General features: G+C 36.1%; 1 protein-coding gene across 1 annotated transcript; it reads left to right on the top strand.

Annotated features, from left to right (window-relative positions):
- The first annotated feature begins 14,274 nt into the window (after positions 1-14,274).
- On the top strand, positions 14,275-21,651 carry TEX55 (testis expressed 55). The gene is made up of 4 exons (XM_024764371.1): positions 14,275-15,426; positions 15,983-16,126; positions 17,910-17,972; positions 21,601-21,651. The coding sequence occupies exons 1-4, from the start codon at positions 14,275-14,277 to the stop codon at positions 21,649-21,651; spliced, it is 1,410 nt and encodes a 469-aa protein (XP_024620139.1).
- The last annotated feature ends 786 nt before the right edge of the window (positions 21,652-22,437 follow it).

Here is a 22,437-nt window from a genome sequence, read left to right as displayed (position 1 = left end):
ACACTTGTCAGAATGACTATTATCAAGAAGACAACAAAAAACAAGTGTTGGTTAGGATGTGAAGAAAAGGGAAACCTTGTACACTGTTAGTGGGAATGTAAATTGGTGTAGCCACTATGGAAAGCAGTATGGAGGTTCCTCAAAAAACTAAAAACTAGAACTACCATACAATCCAGCAATTCTACTTCTGGGTATTTATACAAAGAAAATGAAAATGCTAATTGGAAAAGACACATACACCCCAATGTTCATAGCAGTATTATTTACAACGGCCAAGATATGGAAGCAACCTAAATGTTCATTAATATATGAATGGATAAAGAAGATGTGGTACATACACAATGGAATATAACCATTAAAAAAAGGATGAAATCTTGCCATTTGTGACATGGATGGACATAGAAGGTATTACTCTAAGAAAAATATGTTTAAGGAAGACAAATACTGTATGATTTCACTTATATATGGGATCTAAAAAACAAAACAAAACAAACAGATCCATAGAGAACAAACTTGTGGTTGCCAAAGGGGAAGGGGGTGAGGGGTTCGGCAAAATAGGTGATAGAGATTAAGAGGTAAAAACTTGCAATTATAAAATAAGTAAGTCACAGGGATATAATGTACAGCATAGGGAATACAGTCAATAATATTGCAATATATTTGTATGGTGACAGGTAGTTATAGACTTATGGTGATCAATTTGTAATGTATAAAAATGTTGAATCACTATGTTGTACACCTGCACTAATATAATATTGTACGTCAACTGTACTACAGTAAAATAAAAAAAGAAAGATACAGGAAGAGAAGAGAGATCAAAAATATGTAAATTCATGCTCCAACTTATATAGATTTTTAACAAAAATCTAAGTCACATATTGCCTCTGTGCCTTAGGGTTTTCATTAGTAAAATAAAATGATGAGACCATGATAAATTTCAAAGGTCCATTTTAGATATAAATTTTACGATTCTTTAGTACAAAAATCAGTTAAGGGTATATGTTTAAATTAACGTCTAGTTGGCGCCTGATGATACAGGTAATGTAGAGTTTGTAAAAGATATAAAAATTTTTCACACAGAGGTGAAAACTGAAGTGGTGGAAAGGTAGAAAGGTGTGAAATAACAGAATTCTACAGATAAAGGATGAAGCCTGTGCACAGATCTTTAGGGAATCTGAGTATCTCATCTTGTGGAATGATACACCTATCCAGTTACCCAAGCTAGTAGAAACCTAGGTGCTATCTTTGACCCCTTCTTCCTCCCTACCCATCATTCTAACTGATAATACCTCCAATCCATCTACTTCTCTCCAACCTCACTGCCATTTCGCTACCATCCTCTCTTACATACGTGACTTAAATACCCTCTTTTTAAGAAAAATAAGTTATTTTTTAAAGTAGTGTTACAAAATTCAAAAATTTCCAAAAGGTATACAATAAACATTTCCCTCCCACCCCAGGCCCCCAGGGACACAATTCCCTTAATAAGAGGAAACCAAGCTAACCAAAGTTTTGTGTTCCTTTCAGAGATATTTTATACATATACAAGCATGTATGTATATATGTTGGTTTTCTTTCCTGATTCTGTTCACTCTGTTCTGTATCTTGTCTTCCCCCTTAATAATACATCTTGGAGATCATTGCATGTAAGTATACACAGAGCTCATTCTTTACAATAGCTGTACTCTACAGATATACATTACATTTATACTATTCCCAATCGTTTGCTTTTTACAAATGATGTCGCAATGAATATCTCTTCACAAACTGTATTTTTCACATTCACAAGTATATCTGTGGGATAACTATAAACTTATATTAATCATCTATTGTATTGGACAGTATCTATTACTCCATAATAAGAGCAACATTAAAATTATACATTTCTATTTCCTTTTCACTTTGCTCTTCACTCCAATAATGGCACATTCCCATTATCCCAAATAAGGAAATGTAGGGGGGTTTTCCCCTTAGGGTATAGTGTCTTTTCTGGAAGACTTTTCTCTGCCAATTTTGCCTGAAATATGTAGATGCAACATCTTTCTGTATCTATTCATATTCTTATTTAACCACAGCTGCTATCAGTAGCTTTTCCTCATATATTATGGTTCAGGGTTATAGATTTCATCTAATTTTTTTTCAAAGATTGCATTTGCATTTCTGTCTTTTGTTCTTCTTACCTTGCATTGATTTCTGAGAGAAGAGTTTAGTGCCATCTTTACATGGCCATTTAAAAAACAGAAGCCTCTGTAACAGAATTTTATTAGTCTCCCTACCTCCAATCTTATCCTTCAATCCATTTTTTTCAGTTACAACAAGAATGACCTAAAATGCAAATCTGATCGTGTCAGTACCCTGCAAGTAACCCTTTCATGACTCTGTACGCTCTTGAGATAAAGTCCAATCATCTCTGTCATCTAGCCCCTGCCCACCTCTCCTGCCTCATCTATTTTTCTGCAACCCCCTCATACACAGTACTGGAGCCTAATGAATTTCTTTATTCAAACTCTCCGTGATCCATTCTTCTTCCAGGCATGCAATGTGCTCTTCTCTGTGCCTGCAATATTCTTCTCCTGACACCAACCACTCAGTTACTTCTTAATTCCTGATAACCCTTCAGCTCTCAGAATAATAATGAGTTACCATTTTTTTATTGTTTACTGAAGTACTGTTCTAATCAATTTATATGTATTGACTCATTTATTTTCATAGAAAACCAATGAGCTGACTACTATTATTATCCCCATTTCAAGTATGAAGAAACTGGAGGGGGTAAAGATTAAAAAATGTGTCCAAGGTGACAAGCTAGTAGATGTTGGAGCTGCAGCTAGACTGCAGCTCTGCAAAGGTCCTACAACAACCAACTGGCTAGACATTATGCCACTCTTAGGTCACTGTTCCTCGCCCCTCAGCTTTGGGTTAATTGCCTCATCTCGATGCACCAACAGCTGCTTGTACTTCTCCCTTCATAGCTCTTAGCACAGTATTACAATTTGTTGTTTTCTTACCAGAGATGCCTTCTAGAATATGAGATTCTTGAGGTTAAAAACTGTATCTGCCTTGTTTCCTATTGTATCCACCTTCCCTGACACACAGCAAGTGCTCAATACATTTTTTTTGAAATGAAAAATTTTTCCCAGGATTGAAAAATGGGAGACTCTTTTTTAATATGTAGGAGAATGTGACAAGAGGTCAGAATCATAAAAAGCCCTTCCCTCAGCTAGGTCATCAGAGATAATAACTGCTAAGACTATTAAAACCTTATCAATGCCAAGTCACTCACCAGTACTAGAAAAGTAGTCCCACCAGAGCAAAAGTCCCACCAGGGACATGTCCTCTTCTTACCTGAGAGAGGTGAGGAAAAGGAGAAAGGAAGATTAGAGTAAATAAATCTCATATCTTAAAATTTAAAAAGTAGTTACTTTTAGAAAGTCCTCTTTGGATACATGATTCCAGTACAAATGTTAGGATGGGACCCATTCTATTAGACCACACAAACCTTTAAAAAAGAATGGATTACTTAAAGCTAACTCAATGTAGATTTGTATGGGATCATCTGTAGTTGTCCCAACATAATCAGGGTAGTAGGATGGATGCTACTTCTTTGTCAAAGCTGCCACCATCCAGGAGCTCTGACCTTCCTCTGTCCTGTATCACTGCTTGTAGTAAGTCATCTACATGAATTTCAACAAGCTATCATCAGAACAGTAATACACTCATCCAATCTTCCTTAGGAAATTCTGGGTCCTCTGCATAATCAGAAAAGAGTTAAAGGTTACAAGTACTTTACAAGCAGATTAGGCAATCACAGGTATATTTAGTCTCTTCACTTGGAAGACAGCATTTACTGCTTTTCTTCAACAGGTCTAAATCTTTGTGATCTCGGATTAGATAGTGGTTTCTTAAATGTGACACCAAAAGCACAGGCTGCAAAAGAAAAAATACACTGGAATTCATTAAAATTTTAAACTTTTGTATTTCTTTCTTTTTTTTTTTTTTCCAGGCTGCATTGCTGCGCACGGGCTTTCTCTGGTTGCAGCGAGCAGGGGCTACTCTTCATTGTGGTGCGTGGGCTTCTCATTGCGGTGGCTTCTCTTGTTGTGGAGCACAGGCTCTAGGCACGTGGGCTTCAGGAGTTGTGGCACGTGGGCTCAGTAGTCGTCGCTTGTGGGCTCTAGAGCGCAGGCTCAGTAGTTGTGGCACACAGGCTTAGTTGCTCCATGGCATGTGAGATCTTCCCAGACCAGGGCTCAAACCTGTGTCCCCTGCATTGGCAGGCAGATTCTTAACCACTGCACCACCAGGGAAGTCCAAAACGTTTGTATTTCAAAGGATACCATCAAGAAAGTGAAAAGGCAACACACAGCATGGGAGAAAATATTTGCAAATCATATATTTTATAAGGGATTTATATCTAGAATATATAAAGAATTCTCACAACTCAATAGTAAATGCAAGTAATTTTTAATTCTTTATTAAATTAAAAATGGGCAAAGTCTCTGAATAGACATTTCTCCAAAGAAGATATACAAATGGCCAATAAGTGCATAAAAAGATGCTCAATATCATCAGCCATCGGGGAAATGCAAATCAAAACCACAAAGATATACCACTTCACAGCTATTAATATGGCTAAAATAATAAAGACATAATAACAAGAGCTGACAAGGATGTGGATCAATTGGAACCCACATACACTACTAGTAGGAATGTGCAGCCATTTTGGAAAACAGTCTGGTGGTTCCTCAAAATATTATAGAGAGGGCTTCCCTGGTGGTGCAGTGGTTGGGGGTCCACCTGCCGATGCAGGGGACACGGGTTTGTGCTCCGGTCCGGGAGGATCCCACATGCCGCGGAGTGGCTGGGCCTGTGGGCCTGCGCATCCGGAGCCTGTGCTCCGCAGCAGGAGAGGCCGCAGCAGTGAGAGGCCTGCGTACCACAAAAAAAAAAAAAAAAAAATTACAGAGAGAGTTATCATATGATCCAGCAATTCCACTCCTAGGTATATACCAAAGAGAAATTAAAATATATATCCACACAAAAACTTATACACAGATGTTCATAATAGCATTATTCATAACAGCCAAAAAGTAGAAATAACTTAAATTCTATCAACTGACAAATGGATTAACAAAATGTGTTATATCCAAATAATGGAAATTATTTGGCACTAAAAAGAAAATGATGTATTGATTGTTGCTAAACCTTGAAAACATTATGCTAAGTGAAAGAATCCAGATATAGATCATATGATTCCACTCCTGTGAAATGTCCAGAATAGGCAAATCCATAGACCCAGAAAATAGATTAGTGGTTGCCTGGGGTTGGGATGAAGTGAGGGAGGAGCAGGGTAAGGAACGGGGAATGACTACTAATGTGTATGGAATTTCTTTTTAGAGTGTTAAAGATATTTTAAAATTAGATTGTGGTGACAGTTGCAAAACTCTGTGAATATATAAAAAGCATTGAATTCCACACATTAAATGAGTGAATTTTATGGTATGTGAAATATATATTAATAAAACTATTTTTAGAAATACATAATTATGTTAAAAACTCAGCCTCATGCTTAAAGAACAATAAATTCCCAGACACCAACCAAAAAGAACAAAACAAGCAAAACCAAGAGAAAACTGTCTTCCCTAGTTCAAACCACCGATTCTTAACTGGTTTTAGGGATAGGCAAGAATGACAGCTTGAACTAGGTTTAGAGTTGCTTTCACTTTCGTTTTCTCACAAAGTAAAACATAAATAGGGTAAAGAATATAAATGAGAAAGGCTGCAAGAGGGTCAACTTGGCTCCCTACTGACCCCTTTGTATGTCATGGAGGCACACCCAAAATTTAGTGGTCTTGGCAGTCCACACAGAGTTAGATATTACAAGTCAGAGGAGCACAAAACTGTACACTGTTTATTTTATTACAGCCTTAACACCCCGAAACAACTCACAATAGAATAAACAAAAGAGGTGTTTCTCTTAAAAGGCTTTTTAAAGAAATATTGAAAAAAAATATTAGTGTATAACTGAGTAACCAAGAAAGAAAGAGGACTCAGTATTAGAAATTAAAAAGGAAATATAAGTGTATATAGAGAAGATTGAAATAATATTGTAAGAAAATACTTTATGCTCAATAAATCTTAAATTTGAGAGGAAATGAAATATTTTTCTAGTAAAGTCAAATTATCAAAATTTTTTCAAGTAGAGGGAGAAAATCTAAGTAGACCAATAACCATAGAAAAAATTGGAAACTCTATAAAAGATGTCTACACACCACAACCATAACCCCTGCACCCTACAAGGACCAGACCATGAGATTTTATAGGTGAGTTTTAACAAAGCTTAAAGAACAGATAGTTCATATAAAAACGATTACAATGTACAGAAAAAGACAGTAAGCTTCTTAAATTATTTTATAAAGCTAGCCTAATCCTGACACCAAAACTTAACAAATATAAAACAAGAAAAGGTAACAATAGACCAATCTTACTGATTAATAAAGTACAAACACCTTAAATAAAACATTAGCAACTTACTCCAGAAGTGCATTTTAAAGGAAAATATAGGATGACCAAGTAAGGTTTATTCCAGGAATGGATAACCGATTTAACATTTAAAAATCTCTTGATATAAACACATGAATAAATTAATGGAAAAAATCATATGATTATTTCAACAGATGCTACAAATTATTTGATAAACTTCAAAAGCCAATTAAAATCTCTTGTAAAACAGAAAGAGAAAGAAACATATATATATATATATATATATATTCTTATAAATATCAGAAACCAAAATTAAGCTTTGCATTTCATGGGACATTCTCATTATATTCAGGAATAAAATGAAGACATCTATAATCTTCATAATTATTAAACATTGTTTGACAGCCTTATTCAATATTAGAAAAGAAACAAATGAGGTAAAAATATTATAAAGGAAGAGGAAAAGTTATCATTACCACTGTCTATTATGAAAAATCAAACTAATCTGAAAATCTGTTCAATCTAATAAGAAAATAAAAAAGATAGCAGTGTAAAAGAAACAGAAATTACCTTTCCTCCATATTAGCCATTTGGAAAATATATTAGAAAAAAATCCAATTCACAGCAATAATAAAACTCATAAACTACATAAAAATAACTTTTTAAACAAATACAGTCAACATATAAGAAAAATAAAGTCCAAACATTACCAAAGAACATAAAAGATGGCCTTAAGAAATTTACATTAAAACACATAAACACTATTATTTATTTGCTGAATGTTAGGCACTGGCCTAAATTCTTTATCAATATTATGTCATTTACTCATCTTAACAATCCCATTGAGTAGTTGTGTTTATTTTCATTTTACAAGTGAAGATGCTACAGATCACAGAAGGCACACCACTTACCTAAGGACACACAATATTTAAATGGTGAAGACAACATTCAAATCCAGTTTTGTCTGGCTCAAGGCCTGAGCTCTTAGTCACTATGTAATACTAAAGAGATTGAAAATTAAAATGGATGGAGGAACAAATCAGGTAACTTAAATGATTAAGGGGCAGAATGGAAAGTGTGGGACAACTGAAGAATGTATGTCCTCCCTGAACTGGTAAACTACTACTCACTAGGCAATTGTTGATATGTGGAACTGCGAGCCCAGTATTGGCAGATTTTCCCATTCTTAAAAAGAAACTGGAAATCTGATGTGAATATACAATGTTCCATTTTCAAACCTTTAAGGGGGGAGGGGTGGGGAGTGATGAAAATGGCAGAGTAGGTAGCTCTGGGGGCCTGTCCTTCCACTGAAACAATGAAAAAATAAGCAAAAACTGTCAGTCAACTTTGTCAGGACCCTAGAAAGGTTTTCAGCAACCTAATGAATGCTGAGTCAAGAAAGAGTCACTTAACAAACAGTAGGAAAGTACTGCAGCATTTCTACTTGTCCTTGCTCCCAGCTTCTCAACTCAGCAACAGTTTTGAAGATAGCAGCCCATGTTCACAGGGTGGGACCATAGCCGCTGGTTCCAGAGCGAGCAGAACACACCTTGCTCTCAAAGAATTATGTTTGTCTTTTTTTTTACTTGTCTGAGGGCTTTTACCTGAAGGACTGACACAAGATGCCTAATAGATAGAATATCAAGACAAAAGATCAGTATGAAAATACAGGACTTGAACAACACTATAAACCAACTAGACCTAACAGAGATATAAAGAACATTCCGCCCAAAAGAGCAGATACACATTCTTCTCATGGAACATTCTCCAAGATAGACCCTATGTTAGGCCACAGGTCTTAATAAATTTAAAAGATTGAAATCCCAAAAAGTATTTTCTTTGATACACCCCATGGAATGAAGCTAGATATCAGAAGGAAGACTGGAAAATTCACAAATATTTGGAAATTAAACCACAGTTTTAAATAACCAATGGATGAAAAAAAGTATTACAAGGGAAATATATGCCTTGAGATTGATGAAAATACCTTGAAATGGATGGAAATAAAAGCACAACATACCAAAACTTATGGGATACAGGGAACGCAAAGCTCCAGAGGACATTTATAGCTGTAAATGCTTACCTTAAAAAAGGGGCTTTCCACAGAGCAGCTGGGCCCATGAGCCATGGCCACTGAGCCTGCATGTCTAGAGCCTGTGCTCCGCAACAGGAGAGGCCACAACAGTGAGAGGCCCGCAAACCGCAAAATAAAAAGATCTCAACTGATTACCTAACGTTATACTGTAAAGAACTATAAGGAGAAGAGAAAACTAAACCCAAGCTAGAAGATGAAAAGAAATTCTATTCTAAAGAATTGATCAGAGATAAATGAAATAGAGTATAGAAAAACAGAATCAACAAAACAAAAAGTTGGTTTGTTGGTTAGTTCCTTGAAAAGATCAACAAAATTGACAAACCTTCAGCTAGACTTACAAAAAATAGAGAACTAGTAAATAACTTAAGTCATAAATGAAAGTGCGGACATTTCTACCAACTTTATGGAAGTAAAAAGGATTGTAAGAGAATACTATGAACAACTGTGTAGCAAAAAAATTAGATAGCCCAGATGAAATGGACAAATTCCTAGAAACACACATACTACCAAAACTGACTCAAAAAAAAAAAACATAGAAAAATCTCTATTTTTTTATGTGACTTATAACACATAAAGAGACTGAATCGACAAAAGTAAAACCAACAACTGAACAAACCCAGAAATAGATTACTTCACTGATGAATTCTACCAATCATTTACAGAAAAATTAACACCAATCCTTCTCACACTCTTCCAAAGAATGAGAGAAGAGAACACTTTCTAACTCAGTCTATACACCAGCATTACCCTGATACCAAAGCCAAAGACAACACAAGAAAAAAAAAAAAAACTACAGACTAATATCTCTTATGAATATAGATGCAAAAATCCTCAAGAAAATATTAGTAACTAAATCCAGAAGCATATTAAAAGCATCACACTGTACACCCTACTATATACAAAGTGGATAAACAGCAATGAACTATAACACATGGAACTATATTCAATATCTTGTAATAACCTATAATGGAAAAGAATCTGAAAAAGAATAGATAGATATATGTATATGTATACCTGAAACATTGTAAATCAGCTATACTTCAATTAAAAAATAAAAATAAAAGAAGCATCACAGTCCATGACCAAGTAGGATTTATCCCAGGATTGTTAGGGTGGTTCACCATATAAAACTTAATCAATGCTATGCACTACATTAATCGAATAAGAGAAAAAAACACATAATCATCTCAATTGCTGCATAAAAGGCAATTTAAAAAATCCAACATGCTTTCTTGATAAAAACAGGGATAATCTGATAAAGGTCTTTGATGAAAACCCCATATCATACTCAGTAATGAAAGCCTTCCCCTTATGATCAGGAATATGACAAGGATGTTCATTTTCACCACTTCTACTCACCATTGTCCTGGAAATTCTAGTAAGAGTATTAGGCAAGAAAAATAAAATGCATTCAAATTGGAAAAAAAGAATAAAACCATCCCTATTCACAGATGACATGATCTTATACATAGAAAATCCTTTAAAACTCACAAAATCTATTAGAAATAATAAGCAAATTCAGAAAAGTTGCAAGATACAAGATCAACCCACAAAAATCAGCTGTATTTCTATACACTACCAATGAACAACCCCAAAAATGAAATTAAGTAAAAAATTTCATTTACGGGGCTTCCCTGGTGTTCCCCAAAAAAAAAAAAAAAAAAAAAAAATTTCATTTACAATATCATATATATAAAAAAAAATAAAATAGCTAGGAATAAATTAAACCAAGCAGAAGGTGAAAGACTTGTACACTGAAAACTACAAAAGATTGCTAAAAGAAATTAAAGAAGACATAAATAAATGGACAAACATCTCATGTTGATGTATTAGAAGACTTCGTATTCTTAAAACAGCAATACTAACCCAATGCAATCTACAAATTCAATGCATTCTCTATCAAAATTCCAATAAGCTCTTTGTAGAAAAGGAAAAGCCAATCTAAAAATTAATATACAACTTCAAGGGGCCCTAGCGATTCAAAACAATATTGAAAAAGAACAAAGTTGGATAACTCATACTTCCTGATTTCAGAATTTACTATAAAACAATAGGAATCAAAACAGTGTGTGACTGGCATAAGGACAGATAGATAGACTAATGGAATAGAATTGAGAATCTAGAAATGAGCCCTCACATCTATGACTGTAATGGACTAAATAATTATGTCCTCCTCAAATTCACATGTCAAGGCTCTAACAAATACACCCGAAGCCAACAGTAAGAGGCAAGATGTGGTGCAACTTGAATTCTTTTATATATAGCTGGTGAGAGTGCAAATTGGTACTACCATTTTGGAAATCTGTCTGGCAGTATTTACTAAAGCCAAACATGAGCCTATCCTATGATCCAGGAATCCCACACTGGTCTATCCCAAGAGAAATGAGCACTTAGGTCCACCAAAAGACATGTACAAGAAAGTTCTAAATAGTTCCAAACTACAAACAGTCCAGTGTCAATCAACATCAGAGGTGATAGTTTGTGGTATAATCATACAATGGAATATACCAGAGCAATGAAAAATAACCTACATACTGCTATGTGTAAGAATATGGTTTAATCTCAGACATAATGTAGACTAAAAGAGGCCAGAATAAGAATCATATTGTGTGATGTTCCAAAACCAGAAAAACTAAGCTATGGAAACAGAGATCAGGACAGCAGTACTTAACTTTGGGAGGGGTAGTCACTAGGGAGGGACATGAGGGAGCCTGCTGGAATGTTGGAAATATTCTATATTTTGATCTGGGCAATGTGTACATAGATGTATATGTGTGTAAAGATTCATCAAGCTGCACACTTAACTTTGTGCACTTAACTCTATGTAAGAAAAAGAGAAATACACACATACTGAAAAGTACTGAAAGAAAATATAAGTGGGGAATATTTGTATAATCTTAAGTGATAACAAAGGTCTTCTTAAACATGACCCCAAAGAAAAAACTAGAAAGGGGAAAATAAACTTAACTTCATAAGCCAAAAAATATAAAACTACATGGCAAACAAGCCAGAAAACTTTATTTACAAAGTTTTATATAGTCTTTATATAGCAAAGAATTAAGTATTTTAATATGTAAGAAGCCCTTACAAATCAATAAGGAAAAGACAAAGGCAAGACTAGGAAATTTACAAAAAAGAAATCCAAAGTTATTAAACATATTTTAAAAAATACAAATTAAAACAAAATACTACTTTTCACTTATCAGATAGGCAAAAATGAAAAATATATACAGAATTGGACTTGGTATAGGGAAATAGCATTCTCATATATTACTGGTGGAGCTAGAGATTGGCCCAACTTTTCTGGAGGGCATTTTTAAATATAGTACTTTCAGAACACCAAAATGAGCACACTTCCTTAACCAAGCAATTCCACAACAGAAAATTTATCTTAAGGAAAAAATATGACAAACTTATAAAATGTTTGTACAATGATGGTCAATGCAGCACTGTTAAAAGCAACAAAATAAATTCATATAATAAATTATATATATATTTAAAATAGCTACTCTTTATGAAGCACATATGAGCTAATTATATTTGTTATCTCATTTAGTTTTCACAAGAATTCTGAGAACTATTATATTATTCCCATTTTCATCTGCAGATGAGAAAATTGAAGCTTAGAAAAATAATGAGATATGCTCAAACTCAACAATCTAATAAGTGGCAGATACAGAATTACAACAAATTGGTCTAACTCCAAAAGCCAATGCTCTTTAATTTAGATTACATTTCTTGACATGGAAGAACATTTAAACCATAGCACTAAATGAAAATGTAGTTTATAGAACAGTTACATGGTTTGATTCCATTTTGTAAAATATACACATACCTATAGATATTAGATGTATAGATTTGCATGGGAAAAATTTTAGAAGGGTATACATGAAAATGTTAATAAAGGTTATCCCTGGGGTGTTTGGGGGAATTTTTTCAAATTTATGCTTGTTTTTCTTACTTTTCTACAATAATTACATTTAATTTATAAATGGAAAAACAAATCTACAAAACCAATGCCCCTTTGAAGTTGCAAACCATAGACCATCACCTATTTTACTTCAAACGTAGCATCCATTTGCTTCACACATTTTTAGATAAATAAATAAGGCAAATCTTTAATATATTTATATCCGACAAACGCATCTTGAGCACCAAATATGTTCTAGGTACTGTTAGGTAAATGATTTTATTTCAGTGCATCTGAAGTCTCCTTCTGCTCCTAAGTATGGCACCAAAGGTACGCACTCTCCCTCTCACTCCTTAATTACTACTATTTGCATTTGGATTTTAAGTCTTATCTCTAATTATTGAATGCAATTAAACCCATATTAAAAGAATATCTGGCATCACACTACCAATCCCTGGCCTGCCTCACCACCTCTGTACTACCCTGCTCCTGAGAGTAGAGGGCGTGCTGGCCTGAAGTGGATTCTTAAGGTGTATTTCAAAAAGGGAGGGGCAAATCTCAAAACATGTACCCCACTGGCCACCACCATCAAGTGCAAATTCCCCACCTGTTAAGTATTCCTTCTCCCATCTCTCCCCCACCTTCCTTACTCCTTTTCTTTCTGGAACTCTGGCTCCTAACCCTAACCCTCCCTTCTGCTATAAGACCATTGGATGGGGTGATTTTAGAACCCATTCTCACTGGATCTCCTCTCCTCTCTCCAGCCCTCCAACCATATATGACTAATTCAGCAAGAAAACACGTGGAACTTGAGTTTCCACAGTCAGGACAGCTCTTCCCAGAGAAGATGGAAAACAGCTCCTCAACTGTCCCGTGAGACAGAGAAGAGGATGCTCCTGCAGCAATGAACTGCCAAGGGGTGTGTCGGGATGAGAGTCAGAAGGAAAGCAAAAGCCTCCTCTCTACACTCTTACTGTGAAGAAAGAAAGATACGTTTGACTTCGGTAATGTGAGTGTTAGAAGGACTAAAGCCTTCCTGGTACCACTGAAAACAGTACGGGCACTCTTTGGAAAGGCTAGCTTTTAAAAGTTTTTGTTTTGTTTTGTTTTGTTTTGTTAATTAAAAGAAAAACCACAGAATTTGGCCACATCACCCCAATACCGATAAGAGTCTAAAGAAAAATAACATTTAGCAGGACCATTTACTAGCACGTGCCCAGCAGTAATATCATGCTCTGCGATACAACTGTGGTTATACAAAAGTCAGTAGCCGATAAAACGTGGAATTTGGTTGATGGCAACAGTAACCTCTGTTCAGGTCTGCCGCCCTCATGTGGCTGGACGCGTGTTCATCGCTAACATTTTGTTGGTTCGACTGATAACCTGCTGGATCCTATTTCACACACACAGCTGCGGACCTCCGTAAGAAAACGGGGAGGGGACCGCTCTAAGGCACCGATTCACAGAGCCCTGAGGCCCGGTCACTGGGCGGTGGCGACGACAGGCTGTGGGCATCACCACTTCTTGGGACAGGGTGTCCGCCCCTGCACTCGCATCCACGCTGGGCGCCCGGAGGCATCCCTCCCCAGGCAGCGGCGGGGCTCCCCCGCTCACCTCCCGGCATCTACCGGCATCCTCCCGCGCGCCCGGAAGAGCTGGAGCTCGGAGGTCCAAACAAAGCCCGCGGGTATTGTTGTCTAGTGCGCTCCGAAGGTCGCCTAGACTACCCGGCCCGGCCCCACCCACAGCGTCTGGCAATCTAGACCAGTCTGGTACCAGGCAGAAAATGGAAAAACCTCCAGAAGAGGCTCCGGCGGAATCATCGGAAAACCAAAGTACAGCCAAGTCCCCAAATGACAGCCACACAGACAGCCAGGAAGACAACAGACAGAACCAGGATGAAGTGGAAGCAGATGACCAGACTGATCACGGAGCAGCTGACCAGGCTGCCCAGATAGTGTCTGCCCTGGCTGAACCCAACGTAGTTAATCAAGCTGACCACAAAGCATATGAATCCATGGGAGAAAGAACATCTGATCAGGCTGACCTCAGGGCATCCAACCATGCTAATGTTGCCGATCGTAGAGCATCTGATCAGGTTAACCGAAGCATGTCAGAACAGATGGACAACAAGGCATCTAGCCAAGCTGGCGGTGTGGAGTCTGAACAGACTGACAGCCAGATGTCTGCTCTGCCTGAACAAGGTACTTCTGAACAGACTGAACAAAGGGCTTCTGAGCAGATTGATCACAGAATGTCCAGCCTAGCTGAGAGAAGAGCTTCTGAAGAGATTGACCATAAACCATCTGTCCCATCTTTACAAAGAGCCTCTGAGCAGAGTGATCACAGAATGTCCCGCCCGGCTGACCAAAGAGCTTCTCAACAGATTGAAAGTAGATTGACTGGCCTGGTTGAGCGAAAAACTTCTGAACAGATTGATCATAGATTGTCTGACCAAGTTGACCACAGAACATCTGTAAAGACGCACCGCAAAGTGTATGACCAAGCTACTAAACCATCTGAACACCAGGCTGCTGACCCTGACAAGGCTGGCAGTGAATCTGACCAGGCTGACGATTTAGTGGAAGAAGAGGATAATTACACAGAAGACAACCTGTTTGACTATGGAGAACATAGCCCGTCTGATGATAGATTATTCCACCAGCTTGGCTGCAGCAAGGAAGACAAAGAAGCTGACTTCAGAGTACAACCCTGCAAATTTGAGCCTGGCCAGACAGATGGCAGCATATCCAAGGCTTCCCTTGAAACTGAAACAGCAAGTGTAGCTGATCCGCAAGAATTCATCCCATTTGATCACAGATTGACCAGTACTTTCCAAACAAAAGACCGAGCCTACTCCCAAAGATTTCCCTCCATCTCATCCAAATTGGACTACATCGTCAGTCAAGAAAAAATTCAACCCGTGGAAACCAAGCCTGTAGGTTAAAGGGGCATTTGATACCCACCTGGGAGGTTGGAGGTTAAGCCAGGGGTCTGGCAGAATGTAGGAAGAGGGCACATGTTGTGGTATGTGTGACCCATAGGATTCAGGAAGGGCAGGAGAAGGGTGGGAAATAAAAAGATGGATTGCCTTCTCTGCTACACTAAGTAAGCCCATTCAGGAAGGATCAACGTACCAGGATTCAGGAGACCTGGGTTTCAAGTCCTGGTTCTGCTGCTAACACTGGGACACTAAGTCATTCCCCCTCTGGGCTTCTACCAAAGGAAAGGAATTTGGAGTCAGTTGGAAATCTCTGTGAAGGGAAAAGTATTTGAAGTAGATTGGAGATGTCTAAGGTACCTCCCAGGACTTAAGGTGCATTACATTGCCTGGAGAATCATCCAGGGCTCTCATAATAATGTCTTTGCTCTTAATTCCTGGCGTTCAGATCCCATCAATACCAGATTCCACTGATAACAGCAGCAATAGCAACAAAACTTCCTGGGGATTTTCAATTCATTAAAGACTCTCTTGGGGGATATTTCCATTTTAGGTTGATATTTCAGAATACCAGGAAAGGAGTTTTCAGGCATACAATCAACCTTATAAGAAGCAGTTCCCTCCTATAGTATATGAAGATCCTTATCAAGTTTCACTGCGATACATGGAGAAACACCACATTCTGCAAATATTCCAGGTAAACCGCTCAACCTCTTTTTTAATTGTGAGTTTTAAAGTAATTATAATGTAAACGACAAACTTTGACCTGGCTTATAAGAGGTACAAGAAATGGCGTTTGCTATAAAAGGGATATAACCTTAATGAGAAGTCAGTAAGTGCATTAAGACATATTAACCAAAAGTAGTAAATGATAAACACCAAATGAATGATTCTTATCATGATGTGAAGCCCTTCAGAGGAATTAGAGATCTGATAGGTTGGTTGCTAGGGAAAAAATCTGGCCCAGGGTTAAAGTTTGAGCCAGACTAGGAAGGAATGACAAAATAATGGCAATTGAAAAGGAGAGAAAAAGACTTTCCAGGCAGGAATATAATACTTTCAAAAGATGACCAACCTGTGACCATCTAAGAACCCACAGTCTTTAGGAGAAAAATGACATAGTTAAAAGTTGCTTCTAATTCTTGAAACTACAAATTTTATAGACCTCAGGATATGGGGCTGGAACCTTCTTTAAAGTATGACGTTCCTTGGCCAATACAGAATTATAGAATGTTATCACATTTATAAAGTTTTTGCTGTTTTGTGGGTTGTTTTTGTTTCTGTTCTCCTGACATGTGTATTTTTATGTTAATATTATTATGCAGCAAGGTGTATATACATATATAATGACATATATACATGAAGTAACTTTGTGGTTAGAAAGTTGTAAGTAAGAGTGGCCCACCCCAAATGAAAGCATTTAAACTGGAAGAATTTAAGTTTAAAGAAGTAGGAAATAGAGGAAAGGGCACAAATTTTAAAATCTGTTAGCCCAGGGCTCCAAGCTAACTTTGTCCCTTCTCATCTTTGTGATTTGGAGGAAATTACCTAACTTCTGTGAATCTCAGTTTCCTCATATAAAATAGAGATAAGTGATATTTGCTTTATTAACACTGCTGTATGCCTTTTCTTTCTTTGAAATGTCATTTTGTGGGAGAATGCTAATGGCTGGATTTTCCGGCTTTAACCAAAGAAATACTAATTATTAAACTCAAGGATGAAAGCTGTAGAAAGTAGAATTCTAATCGTTCTGTAAGTAATTTTCTTTATCTGTCAAGAAAAAACAATGCTTATGCATTGAACATTGTTATCAGAAAAATTAGTTATAAATATGTGTTCAGTAGACACATATATGAAATAATTAATTAGCGTGGATGCATTAAACAGACCAGAATATTTTATACCAGAAATTTGCCCTTTTGTTATTCCCTGCAAGTGAGAATTTTGCTTGCTTTATTATAATTTTTTGAGTTATTCAACAACAGTAAAACATATGGAAGGGGGTCTCTGAAGTTTTTTATGTTCTTCCTCATTTATTATTACAAACGCTGAACATCATTTTCACCTTTTAGAATCAAATGCCTTAGGAGGAAGTTTCTATGTAAAAATCATACAGTGTTTTAAAATTTTTATTCCAAACTTTTTCTTTGACTATTCTTCAGAGCAAATAATTTATTGATTTCTCAGTCTAGCAAAATCACAATTCTCAAAATCTTTCTCCAAAACACTTTGATCTTAGAAACTAGAAAAATATACATTATTATTTATTCCTAAATTTTTAATCCCTCCACATTTTACCTTAATTTGCCCAAGTTTATCAGCAGTAAGAAAGTAATTTGTCACTATGTAGAGATATACGAATTTCTTTAAAATGCTATGGTACATGTTCGGTTAATGTAAAAGATTGCTTCAGGTATAACCTGACCATATAGCTTTAGCTCAGAACCATAATGTGATGCTTTTCTCTCTCTCTCCCTCAGCAGATCACTGAACACCTAGTCTATGAAAAGCCAGAAGACCCCCTGAGTTTTATGCTGTGCCAGGTATGGAATAGGAAAAAAAGAACAAGCTTGTTATTCTGTTCATTATAAAATATAGCACCCATACAAGTGTACAAAACATATACAACTCAGTGAATTATCATGAAGTGAGCACACCTGTAACTACCATTCAAGTTCAAAAAAAATTAAAACATTACCAGCATCCGAGAAGCCCCCTTTCTTTTCTTCATGGTTATCACTTCCCACAAAGGGACTATTATTCTGAATTTTACAATAATGACATTCTCACTTTTCTTTATAATTCTACCATGAAACATGAATCATAAAACACTTTGGTTTAGACTTATCAGCTTTTTTTTAAATTTATTTTTAAATTTCATTTTTTTTTTTTTTTTTTGGTGGTTAAGAACACGACTTCTAGAGCCAAAAGCTTTACCTTTGAGACTTTTAAAATGTTGTTTTAATTTTTCATGCAATTTTAAAAGGCTACTTTCCAACTACACTTATTACAAAATATTGGCTCTGCTCCCCATGTTGTATAATACATCCCTGAGCCTATCTTACACCCAGTAGTTTGCTCCCCACCACTGGTAACCACTAGCTTGTTCTCTATATCTGTGTAGGCTTGTAAACCTTTTAAACTTTATATAAAGGGAACCATGTAGTAGGGACTCATTGGTTCATTCTTCTTCTCAAAATATGTCTGTGAGATTAATCTGTGCTGTTGTGTGTGGCTGTAGTTCATTCGTTTTCATTGCTGTATAGTACTCATTGTATGAAATGCCACAATTTATCCTTTCTGTGATAGATGTGGACCTTCAGGTTATTTCCAGCTTGGAGCTATTACAAAAATTTTTCCTAGGAACTTTCATGTGCGTGTCTCTTGGTGCACATATACACACATTTCTCTTGGGTGTATACCCACAAGAGAGAATGCTGGATTGTCAGGTATGTGTTCGATCAGCTCTAGTAGAGTATTTCAAACAATTTTCCAAAGCAATTGTACCAATTTACACTCCCAATAGCAGTGTATTTTAGAGTTCCAGTTGTCTTACTTCCTTATCACTTATACCCAACACTTAGTATTATCAGTATTTTCAGCATTAGCCCTTTTTTTTTTTTTTTTGCGGTATGCGGGCCTCTCACTGTTGTGGCCCCTCCCGTTGAGGAGCACAGCCTCCCTGGACGTGCAGGCTCAGCGGCCATAGCTCACGGGCCTAGCCGCTCCGCGGCATGTGGGATCTTCCCGGACCGGGGCACGAACCCGTGTCCCCTGCATTGGCAGGCGGACTCAACCACTGTGCCACCAGGGAAGCCCCAAATAATTTTTTTTAAATAAAAAATAAGAGGCTTCCAAATCAGAAAGGAAGAAGTTAAAGTTATCTTTTCCATTTAAAATGTGTAGCATTCTCTTGGTTTTCTATAACTAGGATAATTTCAATTGTATCCTTAACATTGTGAATATTATGCTGTGTAGACTTGAGTTCTGTCATACTCCTGTGACAAGTGATGGTGTTGTTTTTGTTTTAGCTGGCAGTTAACATGGTTAGATTTGAATTGTAAGCTCTCTCTCTTGCCTTCTGTGGTCATAGCTCAGGTCAGTTCCTTAAGCCTACTACTACTTTGAATCTGTCCTATGAACGCATGATTCAGAAGTCAACCTGAGGCTTGTGCAGAGTTCATGCACAGAATTAAGGAATCTCCTCCCCTCTTCTAGGATTTCCCCTCACTCTTCAGCATCTAGCCATATTTGACCAGTCTACTTCCTGTAATTCTTCCATCCAGAAAGACAGGGGGCTTTCTGTCACAGTTTGAGGCATTCTTGTGCAGCCATAGCTATGTCTGTGAGTCACGACTGTCATTGGGTCAAAATTACAAAAAATAAGAAATTCGCTCCGTTTGGTCACTTGCTCTAAGTTTAGACTCCTCTCCAAAATCTGCCTGTCTTTGCTCAGTCACCAGAACCTTCAGGTAGCTGTGAGGTTTTTTGTTTTGTTTTTGTTTGTGGGTTTTTTCTTTTGTGGGGAGGGTTGTATTTTATCCATGAATACATAGCTGTTATTTGCAGAATTCATTTTTTTTTATTGCTTACTCTTGCATATAGGAAGCAGATCTTCCTTTTTAATATATAATATATACATATGGGTTTTATCACATAAATTTAAGTGTGTGGTGTTTTTAGTTTATTTAGTTCAAAATAGTCTCTAATTTTCATTATGATTTCTTCTTCAACTTATGGATTTTTTGACATTAGATTATTTATATAAATTATCAAATATTAGCTATCTAGTTGCCCTTTGGTTTATGATTTCTAAGTCAATTGCATTTTACTCAGAGATCAAGATTTCAAATCTTTGAAATGTGTTGACTTGCTTTATGATGCAGCATATGGCTAATTGCCGTGAATGAATTAATTGGGGTTGAAAAAATATTTATTCTGCAATTATTGGGAAGTGTCTAATATATCCACTAGATCAGGTTTGCTAAACATGTTGTTCAAGTCGTCCAATATTATTGTGAATTTGCCTATCTCCTATAGTTCTGTCAATTTACGCTGTGTATATGTAATTGAGGCTATGTTATTAGGTGCATATGAATTTAGAGTTCTTATATTTTTCTGGTAAATTGAATTTTTATCATTAAGAGGTATAACATGAACTCTACTCCTTTCAATATTGTTATAGCTATACCAGATTTATTTTAGTCAATATTTAAATGGTATATATTTATTATTTTTAACTTTACTCTGTCCTTGTCTTTTAGATATCTTTCTTATATATAGCATGTATTATAATTTTTATAATTATTCAAATCTGATAAGCTTTTAATTGGAGCATTTAGTCCCTTTATATTTGATGTTATTAAAGATATATTTGGGTTTAAATCTATTGTCCTACCATATGCTATTTGTCCTGCCTGTTTTGTTTCTTTTCCTCTACTTTTTATTTTCTTTTATTGTTCCATTTTTCTCTCTATTTAGAAGTTATACTCTCTTAATCTTTTTTTTTTTTTGGTTTCACATTGGGGTGATTTTTAAAAATTAATATACTTTATTTTTTAGAATGGTTTTAGGCTTACAGAAAATTTGAGCAGAAAGTACAGTGAGTTCCCATTTACTCCCTCTCCTTCCCCCATTTCCCCTATTATTAACATCTTGCATTAGTGTGGTAGATTTGTTGCAGTTGATCAGCTGGTTTGATATGTTATTGTTAACTAAAGTCCATGGTTTACATAAAGTCTCTTTGTGTTGTACATTCTATAGGTTTTGACAAATGTATATGATATGTATCTATAATTACAGTATCATACAGAATAAGATCACTGCCCTAATAACCTTCTTAATATTTTAAATGGTGTCCCTAGATATTACAACACGTATTCGTGACTTATCAAAGTCTAAATTATTTGTATCAAGTCAGTACAAGGACTTCTGTATTTTATTTTATTTTATTTTTATTTATTTTTTATATGACAATCTGTTGAGCATCTTTAACAGTCAGGAAACGTGCAAATTAAATTTACAGTAAGATAATATATAAAACCACAAGATAGCAAAAATTTTAAAGGACTTCAGTATTTTAAATGTCTATATATTTTAACCCTACAAGATAAGGTAACTCAAAGTAGACCAAAACTGCAAGTGGAAAAAATTCTTTTTCATTCTCCTCAGGTACAGGAAATGATACAAAACAGAAAGAAAAGTGAAACCTACGAAGAATGAATCTCTCCTCAACATTGTTTACAACCATCAGTGTCAACACTATGTTCTGTTTCCCACTCTGAAAAATCATTTTTGAATGGTCATTTGTAGTGACTCTGCCTAAATGTGTTCTTATTTTTTAAGTAAAAATCTACTGGGTAGCTTCGTAAAATTCACATAACAGTTACAGATACCTCTGGCTCATCATACAAAAACATAGGCACATATACTTATCCATGCATTGATATTTCAGTACTCATTCCTCCAAAGCACTGAACAGAAACACTTTCACAAATCCCAGAGAGGATCAAGAAAAGAATATTAGCAATTTATACACAGTTCCCAAAAGCATACAAACCCATCATGTCTCGAAACTGTTTATAAAATTTTCAATCGGAAAATGTGCAGAAAATAATGTTCGTAACAGCACTTTTTTCTCTCTTAATGGAACGTAACTGTTGTAAGATCTCTTTTATTGTTTCTTAATACCTCCAACAAATTTTTACTATTTTCCTCTTTGACCCTGCCTGTTACATTCTGACATTAATGGAAGTGATTTAATCTATTCCGAGGGATAGTCCTCTTCTGATTTTTAACCTAAAGCAAAACTCAGACATGTTATACTACTCTGTATACACCTGTGGGAGAGGCAGAATGTCACTTCCTTATTACCTTTAACCTCTGAAGAGTGTCTGCATCGTGTGGAATGTGTAGCCAGTTGAACTGGTATTTAAAAGCAAAAAGCCTCAACGTGATCTACCTGGTATGAGAGTATCTGCCCAGCAATCATAACTGAGATGATCATCT

Source organism: Neophocaena asiaeorientalis, unplaced genomic scaffold (genome assembly GCF_003031525.2).
Source record: "Neophocaena asiaeorientalis asiaeorientalis breed wild unplaced genomic scaffold, Neophocaena_asiaeorientalis_V1.1 scaffold500, whole genome shotgun sequence".
Classification (NCBI taxonomy): domain Eukaryota; kingdom Metazoa; phylum Chordata; class Mammalia; order Artiodactyla; family Phocoenidae; genus Neophocaena; species Neophocaena asiaeorientalis.
The sequence above is the reverse complement of the archived record's forward strand: the minus strand, read 5'-3'. Positions and strand labels throughout refer to the sequence as shown.

What these genes read in the sequence shown, in the direction of transcription:
- TEX55 (XM_024764371.1), top strand. Translation starts at nt 14,275, where the DNA reads ATGGAAAAACCTCCAGAAGAGGCTCCGGCGGAATCATCGGAAAACCAA. An exon ending in AACCCGTGGAAACCAAGCCT is followed by an intron (nt 15,427 to 15,982) that starts GTAGGTTAAAGG and finishes TTTCCATTTTAG; the next exon opens with GTTGATATTTCAGAATACCA. An exon ending in ACATTCTGCAAATATTCCAG is followed by an intron (nt 16,127 to 17,909) that starts GTAAACCGCTCA and finishes TCTCTCCCTCAG; the next exon opens with CAGATCACTGAACACCTAGT.